The sequence below is a fragment of the Ornithorhynchus anatinus genome, chromosome 3 (genome assembly GCF_004115215.2).
Source record: "Ornithorhynchus anatinus isolate Pmale09 chromosome 3, mOrnAna1.pri.v4, whole genome shotgun sequence".
NCBI classification, from domain to species: Eukaryota; Metazoa; Chordata; class Mammalia; order Monotremata; family Ornithorhynchidae; genus Ornithorhynchus; species Ornithorhynchus anatinus.
In genome coordinates, this window is record NC_041730.1 from 46,824,532 (window position 1) to 46,844,177 (window position 19,646).

Sequence of the window (19,646 nt, forward strand, 5' to 3'; positions counted from 1 at the left end):
AGCCATTGGATTTGGCAAGAAGGAGGTCATGGGTGACCTTAGAGAGAGCAGTCTCAGTAGAGTGGAGGGGACGGAAGCCAGATCGGAGGGGGTCTAGGAGAGAATGGGAGTTAAGGAATTCTAGGCATCGATTGTAGACGACTCGTTCTAAGATTTTGGAAAGGAAGGGTAGTAGGGAGATAGGACGATAACTGGAGGGGGAAGTGGGGTCAAGAGCGGGTTTTTTTAGGATGGGGGAGACGTGGGCATGTTTGAAGGCAGAGGGGAAGGAGCCCTTGGAGATTGAGTGGTTAAAAATAGAAGTTAAGGAAGGGAGAAGGGCAGGGGCGATGGTTTTAAGAAGGTGAGAGGGAATGGGGTCCGAGGCGCAGGTGGAGGGGGTGACACTTGTGAGGAGGGAGGAGATCTCCTCTGAGGATACTGCAGGGAAGGATGGGAAAGTAGGGGAGGGGGTTGTTGGGGGGGAGGGGAGAGGCGGAGGGGTGACTTTGGGGAGCTCAGACCTGATCGTGTTGATTTTCGTGAGGAAATAGGTGGCCAGATCATTAGGGGTGAGAGATGGGGGAGGGGGAGGAACAGGGGGCCTAAGGAGAGAGTTAAAGGTCCGGAACAATCGGCGGGGGTGACGGGCATGGGTGTCGATGAGGGAGGAGAAGAAGCTTTGCCTGGTGGAGGAGAGGGCAGAGTTATCTGTCTCTTGGAAATCCTAGAGGAGCAGTGGAATAATGGGAATCCAGCAGACATTGGAGGGTGGGTGGTGCCGGCAGTTTGCAACAAACCGCCATTGTTTTCTTCCACCTCATGTACAGGAAGCCATCCTTGTCTAGAGTTTTAAGTATTTTCCTCCTCCTCCTCCTTCTCTACTTCCCCCTCCTCTTTTTCCACTTTCTCTTTCCCAGCATGGCTCAGTGGAAAGAGCCCAGGCTTAGGAGTCAAAGGTCATGGGTTCTATTCCCGGTTCCACCACCTGTCCGCTGTGTGACTTTGGGCAAGTCACTTAACTTCTCAGTGCCCCAGTTACCTCTTCGGTAAAATGGGGATTAAGACTGTGAGCCTCATGTGGGACAACCTGATTACCCTGTATCTACCCCAGCACTTAGAACAGTGCTCTGCATATAGTAAGCAATTAACAAATACCAACATTATTATTATTTTCCCCCTACTCTTCCTTCTCCTACTGCTCCTCTTCCACCTTCTCCTTCTTGTCCTCCTCCTCCTCCTCCTTTGCTTCTCCTTCCTCCTCCTCCTTCTCCCCCTCCCTCTCTACTTCCCCTTCTTCTCCCTCTTCCTCCTCCTCCTTCCTCCTCCTTCTCTGCTTCTCCCTCCTCCTCCCTCTCTACATTCCTGCCCCTGGGCCTGTGAGGCATTTGGTAACGCCATTGTGCCGCCCAAGGTCGCTGACATCACTTCCTCTCCCCAGAAACCAGGCTGCATGGGGGTGTGGGTCACTGCGCATCGGGGAACCACGCAGTGGCTGTTAGGCCTCGCACATAGTACGTACTTAAATAAGGTCACCAGTACCATCTTGCTAGCTGGGCCACTAGCCAGCCTTGGGCCCTGCATCCTTTGAAGAGACATGTACTGTGGAGAAGCAGTGTGGCCTAGAGGATAGAGCACAGGCCTGGGAGTCAGAAGGTCCTGGGTTTTAATCCCAGCCCCTCCACTTGTCTCCTGGGTGACCTTGAGCAAGTCATTTCATCTCTCTGTGCCTCAGTTACCTCATTTATATAATGGGAATTGAGACTGTGAACCCCATGTGGGACATGTCCTGTGTCCAACCTTCCTTCAATCCTATTTATTGAGCTCTTACTGTGTGTAGAGCACTGTACTAAGCACTGGGGAGAGTACAATATAGCAATAAACCTGATTAGTCTGTATATACCCGAGTGCTTAGCAGAGTGCCTTGCACCTAGAAACGGTTAACAAATACCGTTTAAAAAAAAAAGAGGTGCAGCATGGCCTAGTGGAAAAAGCACGGGCCTGGGCGTCAGAAGACCTGGGTTCTAATTGCTGCTCTGCCAATTGCTTGCAGCGTGATTTTGGGCAAGTCACTTAGATTCTCTGGGCCTTAGTTTCCTCAGCTGTAAAATGGAGATTCGATACCTCTTCTCCCTCCTATTTAGACTGTAAGCCCAGTGTGGGACAGGGACTTGACTGACCTGATTAATTTGTCTCCACCCCAGTTCTTAAAACAGTGCCTGACATATCCCTCAGACTGTAAACTCACTGTGGGCAGGGAACATGTTTACCAAGTCAGTTCTATTGTACTCTCCCAAGTGCTTACTACAGTAATAAGTACTTGAGAAGAGTTGAGAAGCAGTGTGGCTTAGGGGAAGGAGCACCGGCTTGGGAGCCAGAGGCCGTGGGTTCTAATCTCAGGTCCACCACTTGTCTGCTGTCTGACCTTGGGCAAGCCACTTAACTTCTCTGGGCCTCAGTTACCTCATCTGTAAAATGGGGATTAAGACTGTGAGCCCCACATGGGACAACCTGATTACCTTGTATCTACCTCATTGCTTAGAACAATTCTTGGCATATAGTAAGCGCTTAACAAATACCATCATTATTATTATTAGTCTGCACACATTAAGTGCTCAATAAATATGACTGATTGATAGTAAATGCTTAGCAAGTACCATTAAGGAAAAAAAAGTGAATTCCCTGGACAGGTGGATCAGGGTCTATGTACCACCTCTGAAGCTGGTTCTGGGACTGTGGGAGACCAGAGCGACCAGGGGAAGCTGGGCTGGGTGGGGGGATGGTAAATGCAGACAGACAGTGACTCTCCCCACTTTCAAAGCCTTATTGAAGGCCCATCTCCTCCAAGAAGCCTTCCCCGATGAAGCCCCCCTTTCCTCTTCTCCCTCTCCCTTTTGTGCCATCCTGACTTGCTCCCTTCATGCATCCCCCCCCCCCAGCCCCGCAGCACTTAAATACATATCTGTAATTTATTTATTTACATTAATTTCTGTCTCCCCTCTAGATTGTATGCTCACTGTGGGCAGGGAATGTGCCTGTTTATAGTTGTATTCTCCCAAGAGCTTAGAACAGTGTTCTGCACACAGAAAGTGCTCAGTAAATACAACTGACTGACTGTCAATAAAGTCTCCTCTGCTTTCCTTTTGGGCCTCACTGAGCCCTGGCCGCTGGTCTCCCGGAACCTGGAGGCTCCACTGAGTTGCCATAGTTTCTCCTGGCAAGAGGGCAGCTTGGCTCTGTCTTAGGTTTTGGCTGAGCCATGGCCCAAGCCAGGAATCCCAAGCACCTGGCTTCCCGATTAGACCCTCATTTCCTTCCCTCATACTTCTTTCTGCGTTTGAATTTGCCCCCTTTATTCACCCTTTGCTCGCCCCTCAGTACTTATACACCTAGTCGTAATTTATTCATGCTAATGTCTGACTCCCATTCTAGACTTTAAGCTTGTTGTGGGTAGGGAACATATCTAGTTCTACAATCCAGGAAGTGCTCAACAATAACAATAATAAATACAAATGCTGTGGTATTTGTTAAGCACTTACTATACGCCAGACCCTGTAGTAAGTGCTGGGTGCATACAAGCAAATCGGGTTGGACACAATCCCTGCCCACCCACCTGGGGCTCACGGTCTCAATCCGCATTGAGGATTGAATGAACTGAGGCCCAGAGAAGTAAGGTGACTCGCCCAAAGTCACACAAAAGACAGGTGGTGGAGCCAGGGATTAGAACCGTGGTCCTTTTGACTCCCAGGCCCGTGCTCTACCCAGTAGGCCATGCTGCTTCTCTACTAGATACGACTGATTGATTGATTTGTTGGGCACTCTGCAGAGGGGGAAGCAGTTGGGGACGGTGGCATGGTGGGCTCTGGGATCTTGGTTTGGCCGGGGCGGCTGGGGTTGTAGCAGGGCAAGTTTCCATGGAGGGCAACTGGAAGCAGAACTCGGTCTGTGCACCGGGGCACTAACGGCCGCTGAGGAAGAAGCGGCGGAGCCATCAGAAGGAGGGTTTTCATGCTCCCACCAGGGCCGGGAAATACTGCCCATCCCATCTGGAATTTACCCCGTGGGACGGGGGGAGTGGGAAGCCTCTCGTCTGGCCCTCCTGCCCCCCCAGGCCTGGCGAGAGCCTTCCGCCAGGCTGACGGATGGTCACCCGGCTGAGGAGGAGCCAGCAAGTGGCCCAGTGGCCCAGCACCTGCCGCTGCCAGGGGCCGGGACCCAGGAGGTCCTCATTTCCAGTGACGGAGAGAGGGAAGTGGAGCGGTGGGTGGCGGAGTTTGCCCTTTGCTCCTTAAGAGGCTTGTCCGCCAGCTGCCGCTCTTGAGGAGTAGCTCCCGCTTGGGTCTGAAATGCTCAAGCACTTTGATTTTCACCCCACCCCCACAGCACTTACATTCGTAGCCATCTGCAATTAATTTTAGAGTCCGTCTCCCGCTCTGGCCTGTTCACTCCTTATAGGCCAGGGTTAGGGTCCACTTACTCTATCATATTGTACTTTCTCAAGTACTTCAGACAGTGCTCTACATACAGTAAAGTGCGCGGTAAATGCCACTATTTGATTGATAGATCGGGCAAATGTTCAGAGGCAAGGAAGACAAGTCCCTCTACCCCCACTTTCCCCATTTTCCCTCCTCTCCTTGTTCCCCAACTCCTAGCATTCATTCTGGGCAGGGAGCTTGTCTACCAACTCTGTCATATTGTACTGTCCCAAAGCGCTCAGCACAGTGCTCTGCACCCAGTAAGCGCTTAATAAATACCATTGATTGACTGAATTGCTTTTTAACCCAGGCCTGGCCTCAAGTGACCATCCCACCCATCTCTTTCTGAATCAAGTGCCCTTCCTCCCCAAGCCCTGTCTTGCTCCAGAGGCAAGAGCTGTTTCTTCATCACGATTTTTATTTTCTAATGGTATTTGTTAAGCACTCACTATGTACCAGGCACTTTACATAATTCACTTAATTACATTGGACACAGTCCACATCCCAAATGGGGCTCATAGTCTCAATCCTCATTTTACAGATACAGTAACTGAGGCATAGAGAAGTGAAGTGATCTGAAGTGGATGAGCTGGACTTAGAACCCAGGTCCTTCTAACTCCCGGGTTCCTGCCGTGTGCAGTAGCCCACACTGCTTCTCTTTTGGGTGTGTTCTGCTCTCTAGACTGTAAGTTTGTTTTGGGTAGGGAACATGTCTATCAACTCTTATATTATTAGAACCCAGCTCCTCTAACTCCCAGGCCTGCACTCTTTCCGCTAGACCATGCTGCTGCTCCAATCTGTGCTACCTCTCTTAGTGGACGTAGTGGAAAAGGTCCAGATCTGGTGTCTAATCCCAACCCTGGCACTTGCCTGCCATGTGACTGTGGGCAAGTCACTTCACTTCTCTGGGCCTCAATCTCCTCATCTACTAAATGAGAGTTTAATATCTGTTCTTCTTCTTAGTGTGGGAGCCCCGAGTGGGACAGGGATCATGTCAGATCTGATTATCTTATTATTTCAGTGCTTGGCACTGCCAAATTGTACTTTCCAAGCGCTTGCAGTGAGCACTCAATAAATACGATTGAATGAATGAATGAAACAGTGTGGTCGAGTGGATAGAACACAGTCCTGGGAATCAGAAGTACCTGAGTTCCAATTCTGGCTCTGCCACTTGTCTGCTGCATGACCTTGGGTAAGTCACTTCACTCCTCTATGTCAGTTACCATATCTGTAAAATGGGGATTAAGACCATGAGCCCGACGTGGGACATGCACTGTGTTCCAACCTGATTAGATTATATCTACCCTAGCGCTTAGTACAGTGCTTGGCACATAGTAAAAAAAATACCACTAAAAAAAAAAGGAAGCCTGTAGTAAATTCCACAGATTATTATTATTATTATATGATCTGAACAGGAGCAGATGAATAGGAAATCGAGAGAAAATGAGGCATGGCTTTGGGCTCTGTTCTTCCACCTCATGGTTATCTCAGTCTAAAGTGACTGGGCCTTTCAAGTCATCCCCCGCTTGCAGCTTTCCTTCTAAACCAAAAGCCTGTTTTTCTCCTTGCATTTATCCTGCTATTTAGTAAATGTGGGGGCCTGAGCACTCAAAGACTGGCTTTACAATAGACTTCCTGCTGGTTTTGGCTCTAGTTGTTTCCCAACTGGGTAATAAATTAAGTTCCCCTGACTGAAATGAGGGTAAAGTCAGCTGAGAACAGTCCCAGGGGGTGAGAGGTGGATTTGCAGGGACCAAAGAGGCTAAGCGACCCAAGGGGAGCTCGTTGGAATTGTGTACGACTTAGCCTCCAAAACCTGATGGGGTTGAGGGGTCCGGCTCCCGGGGAGGGCGGGGGGTGGACAGCTGTGCGTTCTCAGCTCCCGACCGGTCTTGTTGTTCCCCGGGTTCTGGAGCTAAGCCGCCTGCCCCTGCCCTGCTTCCGCTGGGCGTTGAGCTCTCTCCTCCACAACGAGTTACCCGGGGCAGCCCTGCATTCCAAGACCGGAGCGATGCCGGGAACATAGGTGATTCTCGGAAGCGGGTGGGGCCGGGCCCTTGAGCTGGCGCGGTTCAAGCATCTTGTCCGGAATTTCAGTGATGGCTCCAGGATGAATGGTTTGAAAATGGCCCAGCCTGAGGTTGGCGGGGGGTGGTCTCTCTCTGCCTCAGTGATAAGGAATCCTCTGCTTGAACCGACTGAGCCTCTTTCTTTCTCTCCCTTTTTCTCTCTCTCCCTCTCTTCCAACTCCCTCCATTCTACTGCTCCTTGCCCTCTCCACCCCCACCATGCCAATCTTCCGGTGCCCAGAGCCAGCAGGCAGACCAATGGTTAGAATAATAACAATAATAATAACTGTGATGGTTGTTAAGTGCTTACGATATGCCAAGCATTATACTAAGATCTGGGGTGGATACAAGCAAATTGGGTTGGACACCCTGCCTCACCTGGGACTCAGTCTCAATCCCCTTTTTTCAGATGAGGTAACCAAGGCACAGAGAAGTGAAGTGTCTCGCCCAAGTTCACACAGCAAGCAAGTGGCAGAGCCGGGGTTCTAATCCTTCTGACTCACAGGCCCGTGCTGTGTCCACTATGCCCCGCTGCTTCTCATAAGACCCACTGATGGAAGAGAAATGCAGTGGGTCTAGACTGAACCCAGAATAAAACCTCAGAAGAATTGAAATGAAACATTCTTGTTTATAAAACTCTCATCATGGTCTGGCTATGTGCAAACCCAAAGAACATGTTTTGATTGTGAGATAATGAACTTGTAGCCGGGGAAGGGTGCGGGGGGAGGAGGGTCTGCTCAACCTCCTGGCTATAAATACCACAAGCCGGGCTCCTCCACTGACCTGTAGCCCTGGCGAAATTTGGCTGAGTGATGACTTCACGGCCCAGTCATTTGGGTTCTTGCAGACTCCATCTCTGAGTTATTTGGGAAAACTTCCCCAAACGCCCAGTGAAAGAGATAGAATGGAGGGTGCCCCCCTCTAACTCAGCTCATGTTCTGTGACTAGGGCCAAGTATAACCGGGGGAGTGGGTTTGGGAAGGGGGGTGAGCCTATACCAGGGGAGAACTCCTCCTCCCACACCAGGATGTCCAAAAACAGGCTTGAGTTGTCCAGGCCGCTACTGCTGATAACAGTGGTATTTGTTCAGTGTCAAAGAACGAAGCACTGCCAAACATTGTGATAAGCATGAGGCAGATGCAAGATAAAAAGATCCTGTCCCCACTTGGAACTTACAGTCTAAGGGGGAGGGAGAACGAGTGTATAGCCCCCATTTTACGGATGAGGAAATAAGTCCCAGAGAACTGAAGTAGGCAAGTGGTGGAGACAGGATTAAAACTTGGGTCATCATACTCCAGGGCCTTGGGTCTTGCCGCTAGGCCATCCCCTCTCGCCGACTCTCCAATCTTTGGCTGCTCAAAGAGGGGAAGAGAGTTAGTTTGGCAGATGTGATGAGAGAGGACATCCCAGGGTGTTCTGGGACAGATATGTCCTTGGCGACGCTATGGCTCGGAGATGACTCGACAGCATAAGACAAGACTCCTAAGGGCTCAATAAAGGGCTCTGCACACATTAAGCACTGAATAAATATGGCTGAATGAATGAATAGAAGAGGAGACAGACATTCATATGATGCTTGCCCATGTCACAGTTGTCAGGCCCGGGGCGGAGGAGAGTGAAGGGGTGGGCTGATGGAGGAGAGCTCCCCTAGCAGGGTGAGCATCTCTCAATGGGTCCTGAACTCGACGTTCTTCTCTGCCTTCTCGCTGTTCAGTGTTTGATCGTCGGCGGGGGTCCCTGTGGCCTTCGTACGGCCATCGAGCTGGCCTTCCTGGGGGCCAAGGTGGTCGTGGTAGAGAAGAGAGACACGTTCTCCAGGAATAACGTCCTGCACCTCTGGCCCTTCACCATCCACGACCTGCGCGGCCTCGGGGCCAAGAAGTTCTACGGGAAGTTCTGCGCGGGCTCCATCGATCACATCAGTAAGTGCCCGCCGAGCCTCCCCTCTTGGAATCTGCCCCAGTCCATTACTGGACCGGGGAACGGCAGGGATATCGCCATGACCTGGCTCCCTAAAGGGTTGTGGAGACCATACATACACCTGTTCTGGAAGGGAGGTGTTGGGTTCTTACACCCAATGTACAGGCAAAAAAAAACCCGAGGCCCAGGGAGGACATGGATTTAGCCACAGTCACCCAGGGCTCAAGGGAGAAACCTTGGTTTCTGGACCCTGAGACAAGGATTTGGCTCTTTTCAGTGAAAAAAGGGAAGAGGTCTGAAGCTGAGGGAGTGAGGGGAGGATAGAGGAGCCTGAGGGGAGGGCAAAGGGGTGTGAGGTCATCACGGCCCAAAGAGGGTCCGGGGGAAGATGGGGGAGGTGTGAGGAAAGTGCAGAGATTGAATGGGGCAGTTTAAAGGAGTAGGGCCTGACAGGGCCTGGCTGGCAGACAGCGAGAGTTCAGTAGAACAATCGCTGTCCCGGGGAGGCTCCTTGGTCGCTCTGCTCTGGTGCCTGCTGCCTCCCCGGTTAGCACGAGGGGCAGCCGGGTGACAGGGGAGGGAGCGTCAGCTCCCCGGACCACCAGGGAAGAATTGTGCCCATTTGAAACCGATTTTTCATTCTGGACTCGATTGTTCATTCTGGACTCGGGGGGGGCGCCTGGTAGGCAAGCAGGAGCTACGGCTATGTTGGAATCCACGAGTTGCTTGGCAAGGCTCCCGTCCTCCAGTGCTCACGAGAACAAAACTAGCTTATAGCAAGGGCACAGACTGGGGGTCCTGGGCACTGCCGGCCGGATGTGGGAAGCCCCAGGGTCAGTCATTCAGTCAGTCGTATTTATTGAGCACTTCCTGTGTGCAGAACACTGTACTAAGTGCTTGGGAGAGTACAATAGATCAGTAAAAGGACTCATTTCCTGCCCACACAGAGCTTACGGTCTAGAGGGGAAGACAGACATTAATAGAAATAATTTACAGCTATAGACATAAGTGCTGGGGGTTCTTAGCAGGCCCACAGTGGACCAAGGAGGCCGAGTGGCTCTCTAGGGAAGGATCAATGCCTGCCGGCCTCGTCACCACCCTTCCCCTTCTCTATGCTCCACGTGGACAGGGCCCAGAGCCCTTCGAAGTGTGATCGATGATGATGATTATGGTATTTGTTTAGCACTTACTATGTGCCAAGCACTGTTCTAAGCACTGGGGTAGATACAGGGTAATCAGGTTGTCCCACGAGGGGTTGACAGTCTTAATCCCCATTTTACAGATGAGGTAACTGAAGCACAGAGAAGTCAAGTGGCTTGCCCAAGGTCACACAGCACACAAGTGGCGGAGCCGGGATTAGAACCACGTCCTCTGATTCCCAAGCCCATGCTCTTGCCACTAAGCCATGCTTCTTCTCTATATAAGTAGCTAATAATAATGTTGGTATTTGTTAGGCGCTTACTATGTGCAAAGCACTGTTCTAAGCGCTGGGGTAGATACAGGGTGATCAGGTTGTCCCACGTGGGGCTCACAGTTTTATTCCCCATTTTACAGATGAGGTAACTGAGGCCCAGAGAAGTTAAGTGACTTGCCCACAGTCACACAGCTGACAAGTGGCAGATCCGGAATTCGAACCCATGACCTCTGACTCCCAAGCCCAGGCTCTTTCCACTGAGCCATGCTGCTTCTCTAACCAATACATAAATGCTCTTTGGCTGCTGGGATGCCCTCAGTCAAGCAATCATTGGTATTATTGAGCACTCCTTTTGTGCAGAGCAGTGTACTAAGTGCTTGGGAGAGTACAGTACAGCAGAATTAGCTGACAGGTTTCCTGGCCGTAACGAGCTTACAGTCTAGAGGGAACAGACAGACATTAATATGAAAAAATAAGTAATTTACAATATATAATTTGAAGATACGTATGTAAGTGCTGACCAAGGCCTCCTGGAGGAGGTGGGGTTAGGATGTATGTTGGGGGTGGGGGGAAAAGGGGTTTAAGAAGGAGGTAGGCCATTTGAAGGGGGGTCTGAAATGGGAGAGTTGAGGGTGGGGTGACTAGCAGGTGAGCTTGGGAAGAGTGTAAGTGGGGCGTAGCAGGTGACAAGGGGCGAAAGGTGAGAGCTGGTGATTTGTGACCTTGATTGAGCTCCAGGGGTGTGGGCTGGGACAGGGAGAGGTCCCCGATTTGCCTTGTAGTGGGCCCTGCTGGCACAAGCTTGGCATGTGGCGGGCCAGGGGAGTAAGTCTGTGCTCCAACCGGCACCCAGTGCCACGATTATTGGGGTGCCCCCAGGCGGGAGGTCAGGCACTGGCTCTTGGCATTCACAGCCGGTGAGACACCTTTCTGGGAGGAGGATGGAAGGAGCCCATTGATAATAATTATGGTATTTGTTAAGCGCTTACTTTATGCCAAGCATTGTTCTAAGTGGTGGGGTAGATACAAGGTAATTAGTTTTTCCCATGTGGGGTTCACAGTCTTAATCCCCATTTTACAGATGAGGGAACTGAGGCCCAGAGAAGTTAAGTGACTTACCCAAAGTCACACAGGGGACAAGTGGTAGAGCGGGGATTAGAACCCACAACCTCTGATTCCCAAGCCCACGCTCTTTCCACTAAGCCTTAACCGGGCGCTTTTCCAACAGGTATCCGGCAGCTACAGCTCATCCTGTTCAAAGTGGCCCTGATGCTGGGAGTGGAGATACATGTGAACGTGGAGTTCGTCCAGGTCCTGGAGCCTCCCAAAGATGAAGAAAATCAACGTAGGCACCCGTCGGACCCCCGCCCTGTTCCTACTCTGTGGGGAAGAATCGAGGGGGAGAGGGGCCTTCCTGCAGCAGGAAGCTCAGAACATTCCTCCCCTACTCCACCTTCTCCGCCCACCCCAATCCTCTCCCTCCACCATCCCCGATCCTCGGGTCACCCCGGTCACGGTCAGAGGGCATCCTAGCTTATCAACGGTATTTATTGAGCGCCCGAGGGAGAGCGCAACAGTACAAGACAAGGCCCCTACCCTCCAGGGGCTTTCAGCTTAATGGGAGCCAATAGACAAAAGCAACTCCTAATGAGTGAGCACAGGAGGAATAATAGAGAGCAATTCTCTGAAGGGGAAGTAGCCAAATACATAATTAGGTGCTCAAAAAGATAGACATTGATATCCTGTGTAGTGGGAGGAACTGACCAACTCCCAGAACCCTCACTGTGCCAACGGGCACCACCCAGTGATCCAGGGGCCTCCGATCACTTTAACACGAGCCTGGCTCTGGAGTCTCTTACAGCGGCCGTGTCTTTTTATTGTTGTACTTTCCCAAGTGCTTAGTACAGTGCTCTGCACATAGGAAGCACTCGGTGAATACGATTGAACGTATGAATGAATGAGGCCAGCCTCTCTGCTTAATGTGAGCTCTCAAGAAAGGATAATAATAATAATGGTATTTGTTAAGTGCTTACTATGTGCCAAGCACTGTTCTAAGCACTGGGGGAAATACAAGGTAATCAGGTTGTCCCACGTGGGGCTCACAGTCTTCATCCCCATTTTACAAATGAGGTATCTGAGGGACAGGGAAGTTAAGCGACTTGCCCAAAGTCACACAGCTGACAAGTGGTGCAGCCAGGATTAGAACCCATGACCTCCGACTCCCAAGCCCATGCTCTTTCCACTAGGCCACGCTGCTTCCATTTATTGAGTGCTTATTGTGTGCAGAGACTGTCCTATAAATGCTTGGGAAAATACAATATAACAGAGTTGGTAGACAGAATCCCTGCCTTAGAGGATCTAGCGTCTACTGGGGAAGACAGGCATTAAAATAAATCACGGATGGGGGAAGCGACAGAGAATATGGATATGCATATAAGTACAATGGGTCTGGAAGTAGCATGAGTATCAAAAAGGGGGTACACACCCAAGTTCATAGGGGACACACAAGAGAGGGTGGATAGGTTGGGGAAAAGAAAGATTAGTGAGGGAAGGCTTCTTGGATAAGATACAATTTTAAAAGATCACAGTACGGTAGAGTTGGAAGACACAGTCCCTGCCCTCAAAGAGCTTCCAGCCTAGCAATGACGTCGAGGACCAGTGTAGAGAACCTAGGGTGGGCTGCATTTGGATCGGACTTGGGACGTGGTTCTGAGGCAAGCTACATCCGCACCCCGGGAACTGATGCGGCGGCACCCCACTTTTTTTGTTTAGAAATAGGCTGGCGGGCTGAATACCTCCCAGCCGACCACCCTCTGTCGGAGTTTGAATTCGACGTGATCGTGGGAGCTGACGGACGCAGGAACACGCTGGCCGGTACAGTGGGGGTGCTTTCCCAGGGGTTGCGGAAGGAGAAGGAAATGCCAGGCGGCGGGCAAGGATGGGGAGGGTATCGGGGAGGGGACAAGATGCGGCCGGTTAGGTGGGGAAGGGACCTCGCACTGAGGAGCAGGGCACTAAGCCAACTCTGGGCAAGTCAGCCCCGGCTGATGGTGATCGTGGACCTACCTTCACCCTCCCCGATCCTTGGGGGCCTCCCTCCTGGCTAGGAAACACCACTCGGGAGCCCAGCACCTGGCTAGAGGGCGTCAACATCAACCAGCCAGGAAAGGGGCGGGAAGGAGGGACTTTTGTTTTTTTAATAGTCCCCGTTAAGTGCTCACTATGTGCCAAGCACTGTTCTAAGCTCTGGGGTAGGTATGAGACAATGAGGTTGGACATGGTCCCCGTCCCACCTGGGGCTCACAGTCTAAGTAGGAGAGGGGCGGATTTAATCACCATTTTACAGAGGAGGTAACTGAAGCCCAGAAAAGTGAAGTGATTTGCCCAAGGTCACACAGAAGCAGCATGGCCTAGTGGATAGAGCGTGGGCCTGGGAGTTAGAAGGACCTGGGTTCTAATCCCGGCTCAGCCACTGGTCTGCTGGACGAACTTGGGCACGCCACTTAACTTCTCCAGGGCTCAGTTTCCTCATCTGTAAAATGGGGATTAAGACTGTGAGTCCTATCTAGGGCATGGACTGTGTCCAAGCTGATTACCCTCTATCTACCCCAGTGCTTAGCACAGTGCTTAGCACATCTAGTAAGTGCTTAAATACCCTCATAAAAACCCACAGGACAGAAGTGGAATATATGGGGTTAGAACCCAGGTCTTCTGACTCCCAGACCCATTCTCTTTCCACTAGGCCACGCTGTCTCCCTTCGGCCCTCTCCCTCTTGCCACCCTGCCCACCTTCCTCCTGCCACCAGGCCAGGGTGGGGGCTACTGCTTCTTGGATTGGGAGCTCTCCAGTCTGGCCAGTGTGGCAGACACCTCCTTCACCAGTTGAGGACCCTCCCTGAGGGCGGAGATGGACAAGCCCTGCCAGCCGATGCCACCCTCTTGCTCCCCAGGCGTCGAGGGTGGGATTTCCAGTAGACTCTCAGAGTCCTGGCCCGGGCCCAGGAGATGTGTTTCCATACGCAAGCCGGGAAGATCCCAGGGAGATAGGCCGTCGCTGTGAAGGGCTGGGGATCGCCCATTAAACAAAATTCCAAACCCCTGAATCTCCCTGGCACAGGGAGAAACCTCATCCAGCCGCGCCTTCCCCTCGCAAGAAAGGACCTGCTGCTGCTAATAATAATAATATTAACTGAGGTATTTGTTAAGCGCTTACTGTGTGCCAGGCATCGTATTGAGCACTGGGGTCGATTCAAGCAAATTGGGTTGGACGTAGTCCCTGTCCCACAAAGGGCTCACCGTCTCCATCCCCTTTTTCCAGATGAGGTCATTAAGGCACAGAGAAGTGACACCCAAGGTCACACAGCAGACAGGTGGCAGAGCCAGAATTAGAACCCAGGTCCTACTGATTCCCAGGCCCGTGCTCTAGCCACTAGTCCATGCTGCTAAATTTTACGCCTCTTCCCTCTTGACAGCCTCTCCATTTTCCACCTGGGGAAGGGGCCTCTGGCTTTGGTCTCCATATGTCAAATAACTCTAGTGATGTCCATGAAGCTGACACGGGTCTGACCCAGCCCCCAAAATGAGAAAAGTGCTCTCCCCACCTCTTTCTCCTGCCGTGTTCCGGCCCTGTAGGAAATAACCAGGCTTTGAGCATTCAGGCCCTACCGTGAAGGAATCGTGGAGCTTGCTGGAAGGATAAAAGAGAAGCCCACCCATATGTCCCCCTTCCATACCACACTGACTGCCCACCCCCTTGGCTGACCTCGCCCAGTTAGTGCCTGCAAGGGTCTCCACATTCACGCCTTAATGCCCAAAATATGGAAATATGGAATATTGAAAGGTGAGGCAGGGATGGTGACCAGTGGGGTCTTAAAGGCACAGGGAGAAAGGTCAGTCTCGTTCCATTCCCCTTGGACAAAACCTCAGGCCGTTTGGATCTCTAAACCCGGCAGTTATCCACATTGAAGCTATAATAATAACGATGACATTTGTTAAGTGCTTACTGTGTGCCGGGCACTGTACTGAGCACTGGGGTAGATACACGATTATCAGGTTGGACGTAGTCCCTGTTCCACGTGGGTCTAAGTCTTACTCCCCATTTTACATATGAAATAACTGAGGCCCAGAGAAGTGAAGTGACTTGCCTAATGTCACACAGCACACAAGTGGCAGAGCTGTGATTAGAACCCAGGTCCTTCTGGCTATCAGGCCCATGTTGTCTTCGCTATGCCTCATTTATTCTCCTGGTCAAACAGGCTCTCAGATTTGATCTCCTGGGGACAGGTGGGCGTCTCGTCTCTGCTTGCTCACCTCCCCTTGCCCCAAAGGCAGTACCCAGATCCAACTTTTCCTTTCCTTCCACCAGGTTTCCGAAGGAAAGAATTCCGCGGGAAGCTGGCTATCGCAATCACTGCCAACTTCATCAACAGAAACACCACAGCCGAAGCCAAGGTGGAGGAAATCAGCGGCGTGGCTTTCATCTTTAATCAGAAATTCTTTCAGGACTTGAAAGAGGAAACGGGTGGGTCTTTTTCCTTTCCGGAGGCCGAACGCGAGTTTTGTCCCGGCCGATCGATTACCTGACATTATTTACCCTGGAAGAGCAAGCAAGTGGTTATTTCCAAGGGCGAGGGTGGGATGTCCTAGACTTGTAAGATTAAAGTAAAAAGAAAAACAATAGAAGCAGGAGACTGCGGATCAACCGATCCAATTTCCCTTAAGGCCGGAACTGTCTGGAGCCACTCTGATCAGGTTTGGCAGGTCAGGGATTGGGGGATGTTTAAAAGGGCAAGCAATGGGTCTCAAACGGTCCTGGGAGGTAGGCTCCACTGGTTTCAAATTGGATCTCAAATGGCACTCCTCGTCTCGGGAACGTATGTACCCAGAGGGTTTAAAACAATTCTTGGAAAAGCGCTCCGATCGATTGCCAATGTTCTCCCCGCTTCTGGGTCCTCCCGGGTCGCTACCTCCCTCTGCCCTGCTGCAGAAGGGGCAGAGCTTCACCCAGTGCCCCCCAGAGAGACCAGCCAATCCTCCAAGTCCAGTGTCATCCCTGTGGGGGCACCTGGAGATTCCAGCATGCTGCTGGACTGTCCAACCAACACGACCCTGGCGGCACCACCGTTGGCCTAGCTTACTCAGTGGCCACCCCACACCTAAGCAGGGTGGCTCCACCTGGGGGGAGGAGAGAAGAGGAGGGCAACGGGGATTCCGCTTTACAAGTGTGTTTGTGTGTGTATCCTCTCTTCAGGAATCGACCTGGAAAACATTGTTTACTACAAAGACAGCACTCACTATTTCGTGATGACGGCCAAAAAGCAGAGCCTTCTGGACAAAGGAGTCATTATCAATGTACGTCTCACAGAGGGACCTTAAGACACCAGAGAGGAGCTGAGTAAACGTTGGTCGGCAGCAGAGGCGTGGTCACTGAGCCCGCCTGACGTCCAGCCGGAGTTCCCAGTCCCCGGCCTGGACGCTATCCCAGTTGCGAGGGTCGTCGGGCAGGATCACCCCAGAAACCCCGCTCACCCTCTCTGCTGTGGCTTCCTCTGTGGGCCGGGGCGGTGTCGGGGAGGGGGCGGTTCGTTGCGGTCACCAGACGAGCGGATCAGCACCGAGTAAGAGAGAGCGGTCAGGACGAATTTGTCCCCGCTGCCGGTTTCCGTTTCGGTCCGTATCGTTGGACCGGGGGCAGCTTCAATTTCCTTATGGGCAGGGACTCCCTCATTTAGGATGGGTGACTTCCCCATGGCTGGGCTGGGGGGTTGGTAGCCATCTCTAGCTCTCCTCTGACAACCTCCATTGCTTGCCCTACAAAAGGACACTCTCCTACGCCTCCCCCTGCCAAATCCATCTACGTGGGGTCACAGCTCCTCCCTGGCCCAGCCTTGCCCCATCCACTATGACCAAGGGGTAGACTATCAGCCCTGGTGGTGTGCCTGGCTAGGCCACGGCAGAGAAGCTCTGCTGCCTAGCAAGATGACAACAGCGTGGCATCGGGCTGGCACAGTGAGGGAGTCCAGAAACCCGCTCCAGGACCAACCTGTATCAGTCACCGCTGCCCATCTGTTTGTTTAAAAGAATGTTTACTGAGAGCTCGCTTTGTTCCAGGCACTGTTCTAAACACTGGGGTAGATACAAGTTAATAATAATAATAATAATAATGTTGGTATTTGTTAAGCACTTTCTACGTGCAGAGCACTGTTCTAAGCGCTGGGGTAGACACAGGAATCAGGTTGTCCCACGTGGGGCTCACAGTCTTAATCCCCATTTCACAGATGAGGTAACTGAGGCCCAGAGAAGTTAAGTGATTTGCCCACAGTCACACAGCTGACAAGTGGCAGAGCCGGCATTTGAACCCATGACCTCTGACTCCAAAGCCCGTGCTCTTTCCACTGAGCCACGCTGCTTTAATCAAGATGGGCACAGTCCCTATCCCGCATGGGACTCACAGTCTTAATCTCAATTTTCCAGATGAGGTCACTGAGGCCCAGAGAAGTGAAGTGTCTAGCCCAAGGTCACCGAACAGACAAGCGGCGGAGCCGGGATTAGAACCCACGTCCTTCCGACGTCCAAACCCGGACTCTAGCCACTAGGCCACGCTGGGAAGAACGTGTCTCTTCCCTTGTCATTCTCCCTGGCAGCAAAAGTGGGACGAGGAGGCTTGTATATAATCCAGTTCTCCCCCTGACCCTCTTCTTCTGGCCTGGAGTGGACGGGCATGTGTCTGCCAGCCACGGACCCCCAACCCGACAAGCCCCAGAGAACGGGCCTCCTAGGCGACTCTATTGACATTGGCAGGGATGGTGGCAGACATGGAGTAGGCAACACTCAGACCCAGCGGGACCCAGGAATGTTCCAAACCGGGAGGGGTAAGGCAGGGACCCGCAGCTTTGTGTTGTTTTTGTCAGTGGCTGGAAACTTGGCTGGATACGTTGGGAGCCACCCCGGAATTAGGAGGTGATTAGGTGGTCCCAGGGGCCAAACCCCTGTCTCCAAGATGGGAAAACTATGTGCCAGGCACATAGTCTTTGGGAATCCTGTGTACTTGCCCACTTAGACAGTGATGCCTATTCTCCAAGCCAGGGTTTTTCTCAATGCTTCTTCTTTTTCCTTTCCCCCATCCCAAATTTTCCTCCTCCAGCATGTGGGTCAGTCGATGGTATTTATGAGCGGTTACTGTGCGCAAAGCACTGGACTAAACACTTGGGAGAGAACAATTCAACCGAGCTGGCAGACACATTCCCTAACCACAACGAGCTTCTAGTCTAGAGGGGGAGACAGACATTAATATAAATGAATAATTTATAACATGAGAAGCAGCGTGAACTAGTGGATAGAGCCTGGGCCTGGGAGTCAGAAGGACCTGGGTTCTAATCCCGTTTCTGCCACGTGTCTGCTGTGTGACCTTGGGTGAGTCACTTCACTTCTCTGGGTCTCTTGTTACCTCATCTATAAAATGGGGATTAAGATTGTGAGCCCCTCCTGGGACAGGATCTGTGTGCAACCTGACAACCCTAATTATCTTGGATTTACCCCAGTGCTTAGTAGAGTGCTTGGCACATAATAAGTGCTTAAACAAATCCCACATTAAAAAATAAGTAATTTAAAGATATCCCCAGCCCAGGGAACGTGCCTCGAAATCCCCTATTGGCATCTCATAGGCCTTCTCGTTCCCACAAGGCCAGTTTGGAATGGAGTCCGAAGTTTTGCCACATTTCTCTAGGAGCTGTGCAAGTGCCTACTTTAAGAATCAGTTGAGAAGTGGTGTGCCTAGTGGGTAGAGTCCAGGCCTAGGAGTCAGAAGGACCTGGGTTCTAATCTCAGCTCTGCCACTTGTCTACTGTGTGATCTTGGGCAAGTTACTTCATTTCTCTGTGCCTCGGTTCCCTCACCTGCAAAATGGGGATTTAGATCGTGAGCCCCCTGTGAGACAGGGATTGTGTCCCACCTGACAACCTTGTATCTACCCTAGCACTTAGTACAGTGCCTGACGTGTAGTACGGGCTTAACAAATGCGAGATTTAAAAAAAAATATGTAATTTAAAGATTTCCCCAGCCCAGGGAACCTGCCTCAAAATCCCTTATTGGCATCTCACATGCCTCTTTGTTCTCACAAGGCCAGTTTGGAATGGAGCCTGAGGTTCTGCCACACTGCTCTCAGAGCTGTGCAAGTGCCCACTTTAAGAGTCAGTTTCCTCCCCTCTCCTGTCTTAAGAGCATTTAGAGCCCTCCTTTCCTCTTCTTCCACTCCCTTCTGCGTCACCCTGACTTGCTCCCTTTATTCATCCTCCCTCCCAGCCCCACAGCACTCAGATAATAATAATAATAATGGCATTTGTTAAGCCCTTACTATTCCCCACAGCACTGTACCCGTCCGCTCAACTGTATATATTTTCATTACCCTATTTATTTTGTTAATGAATTGTACATCGCCTTGATTCTATTTAGTTGCCATTGTTTTTATGAGATGTTCTTCCCCTTGACGCTGTTTAGTGCCATTGTTCTTGTCTGTCCGTCTCCCCCGATTAGACTGTAAGCCCGTCAAACGGCAGGGACTGTCTCTATCTGTTGCCGACTTGTTCATCCCAAGCGCTTAGTACAGTGCTCTGCACATAGTAAGCGCTCAATAAATACTATTGAATGAATGAATATGTGCCAAGCACTGTTCTGAGCACTGGGGTAGACACAAGGTTATCAAGTTGGACACAGTCCCTGTCCCACTTGGGGCTCGCAATCTCAATCCCTACTTTACAGATGAGGTAACTGAGCCACAGAGAAGTGAAGTGA

General features: G+C 51.5%; 1 protein-coding gene across 10 annotated transcripts in view; it reads left to right on the top strand.

The window, feature by feature from the left end:
* Positions 1–19,646, top strand: part of MICAL2 (microtubule associated monooxygenase, calponin and LIM domain containing 2) — a 197,449-nt gene that overhangs the window by 73,724 nt on the left and 104,079 nt on the right. For all 10 annotated transcript variants that reach the window (XM_029059580.1, XM_029059579.1, XM_029059582.1 and 7 more), the window contains 5 exons: positions 8,238–8,445; positions 11,086–11,202; positions 12,630–12,731; positions 15,223–15,378; positions 16,108–16,208. In XM_029059580.1, coding sequence (XP_028915413.1) covers positions 8,238–8,445; positions 11,086–11,202; positions 12,630–12,731; positions 15,223–15,378; positions 16,108–16,208 — 684 coding nt within the window. The remainder of the gene's footprint in view (positions 1–8,237; positions 8,446–11,085; positions 11,203–12,629; positions 12,732–15,222; positions 15,379–16,107; positions 16,209–19,646) is intronic.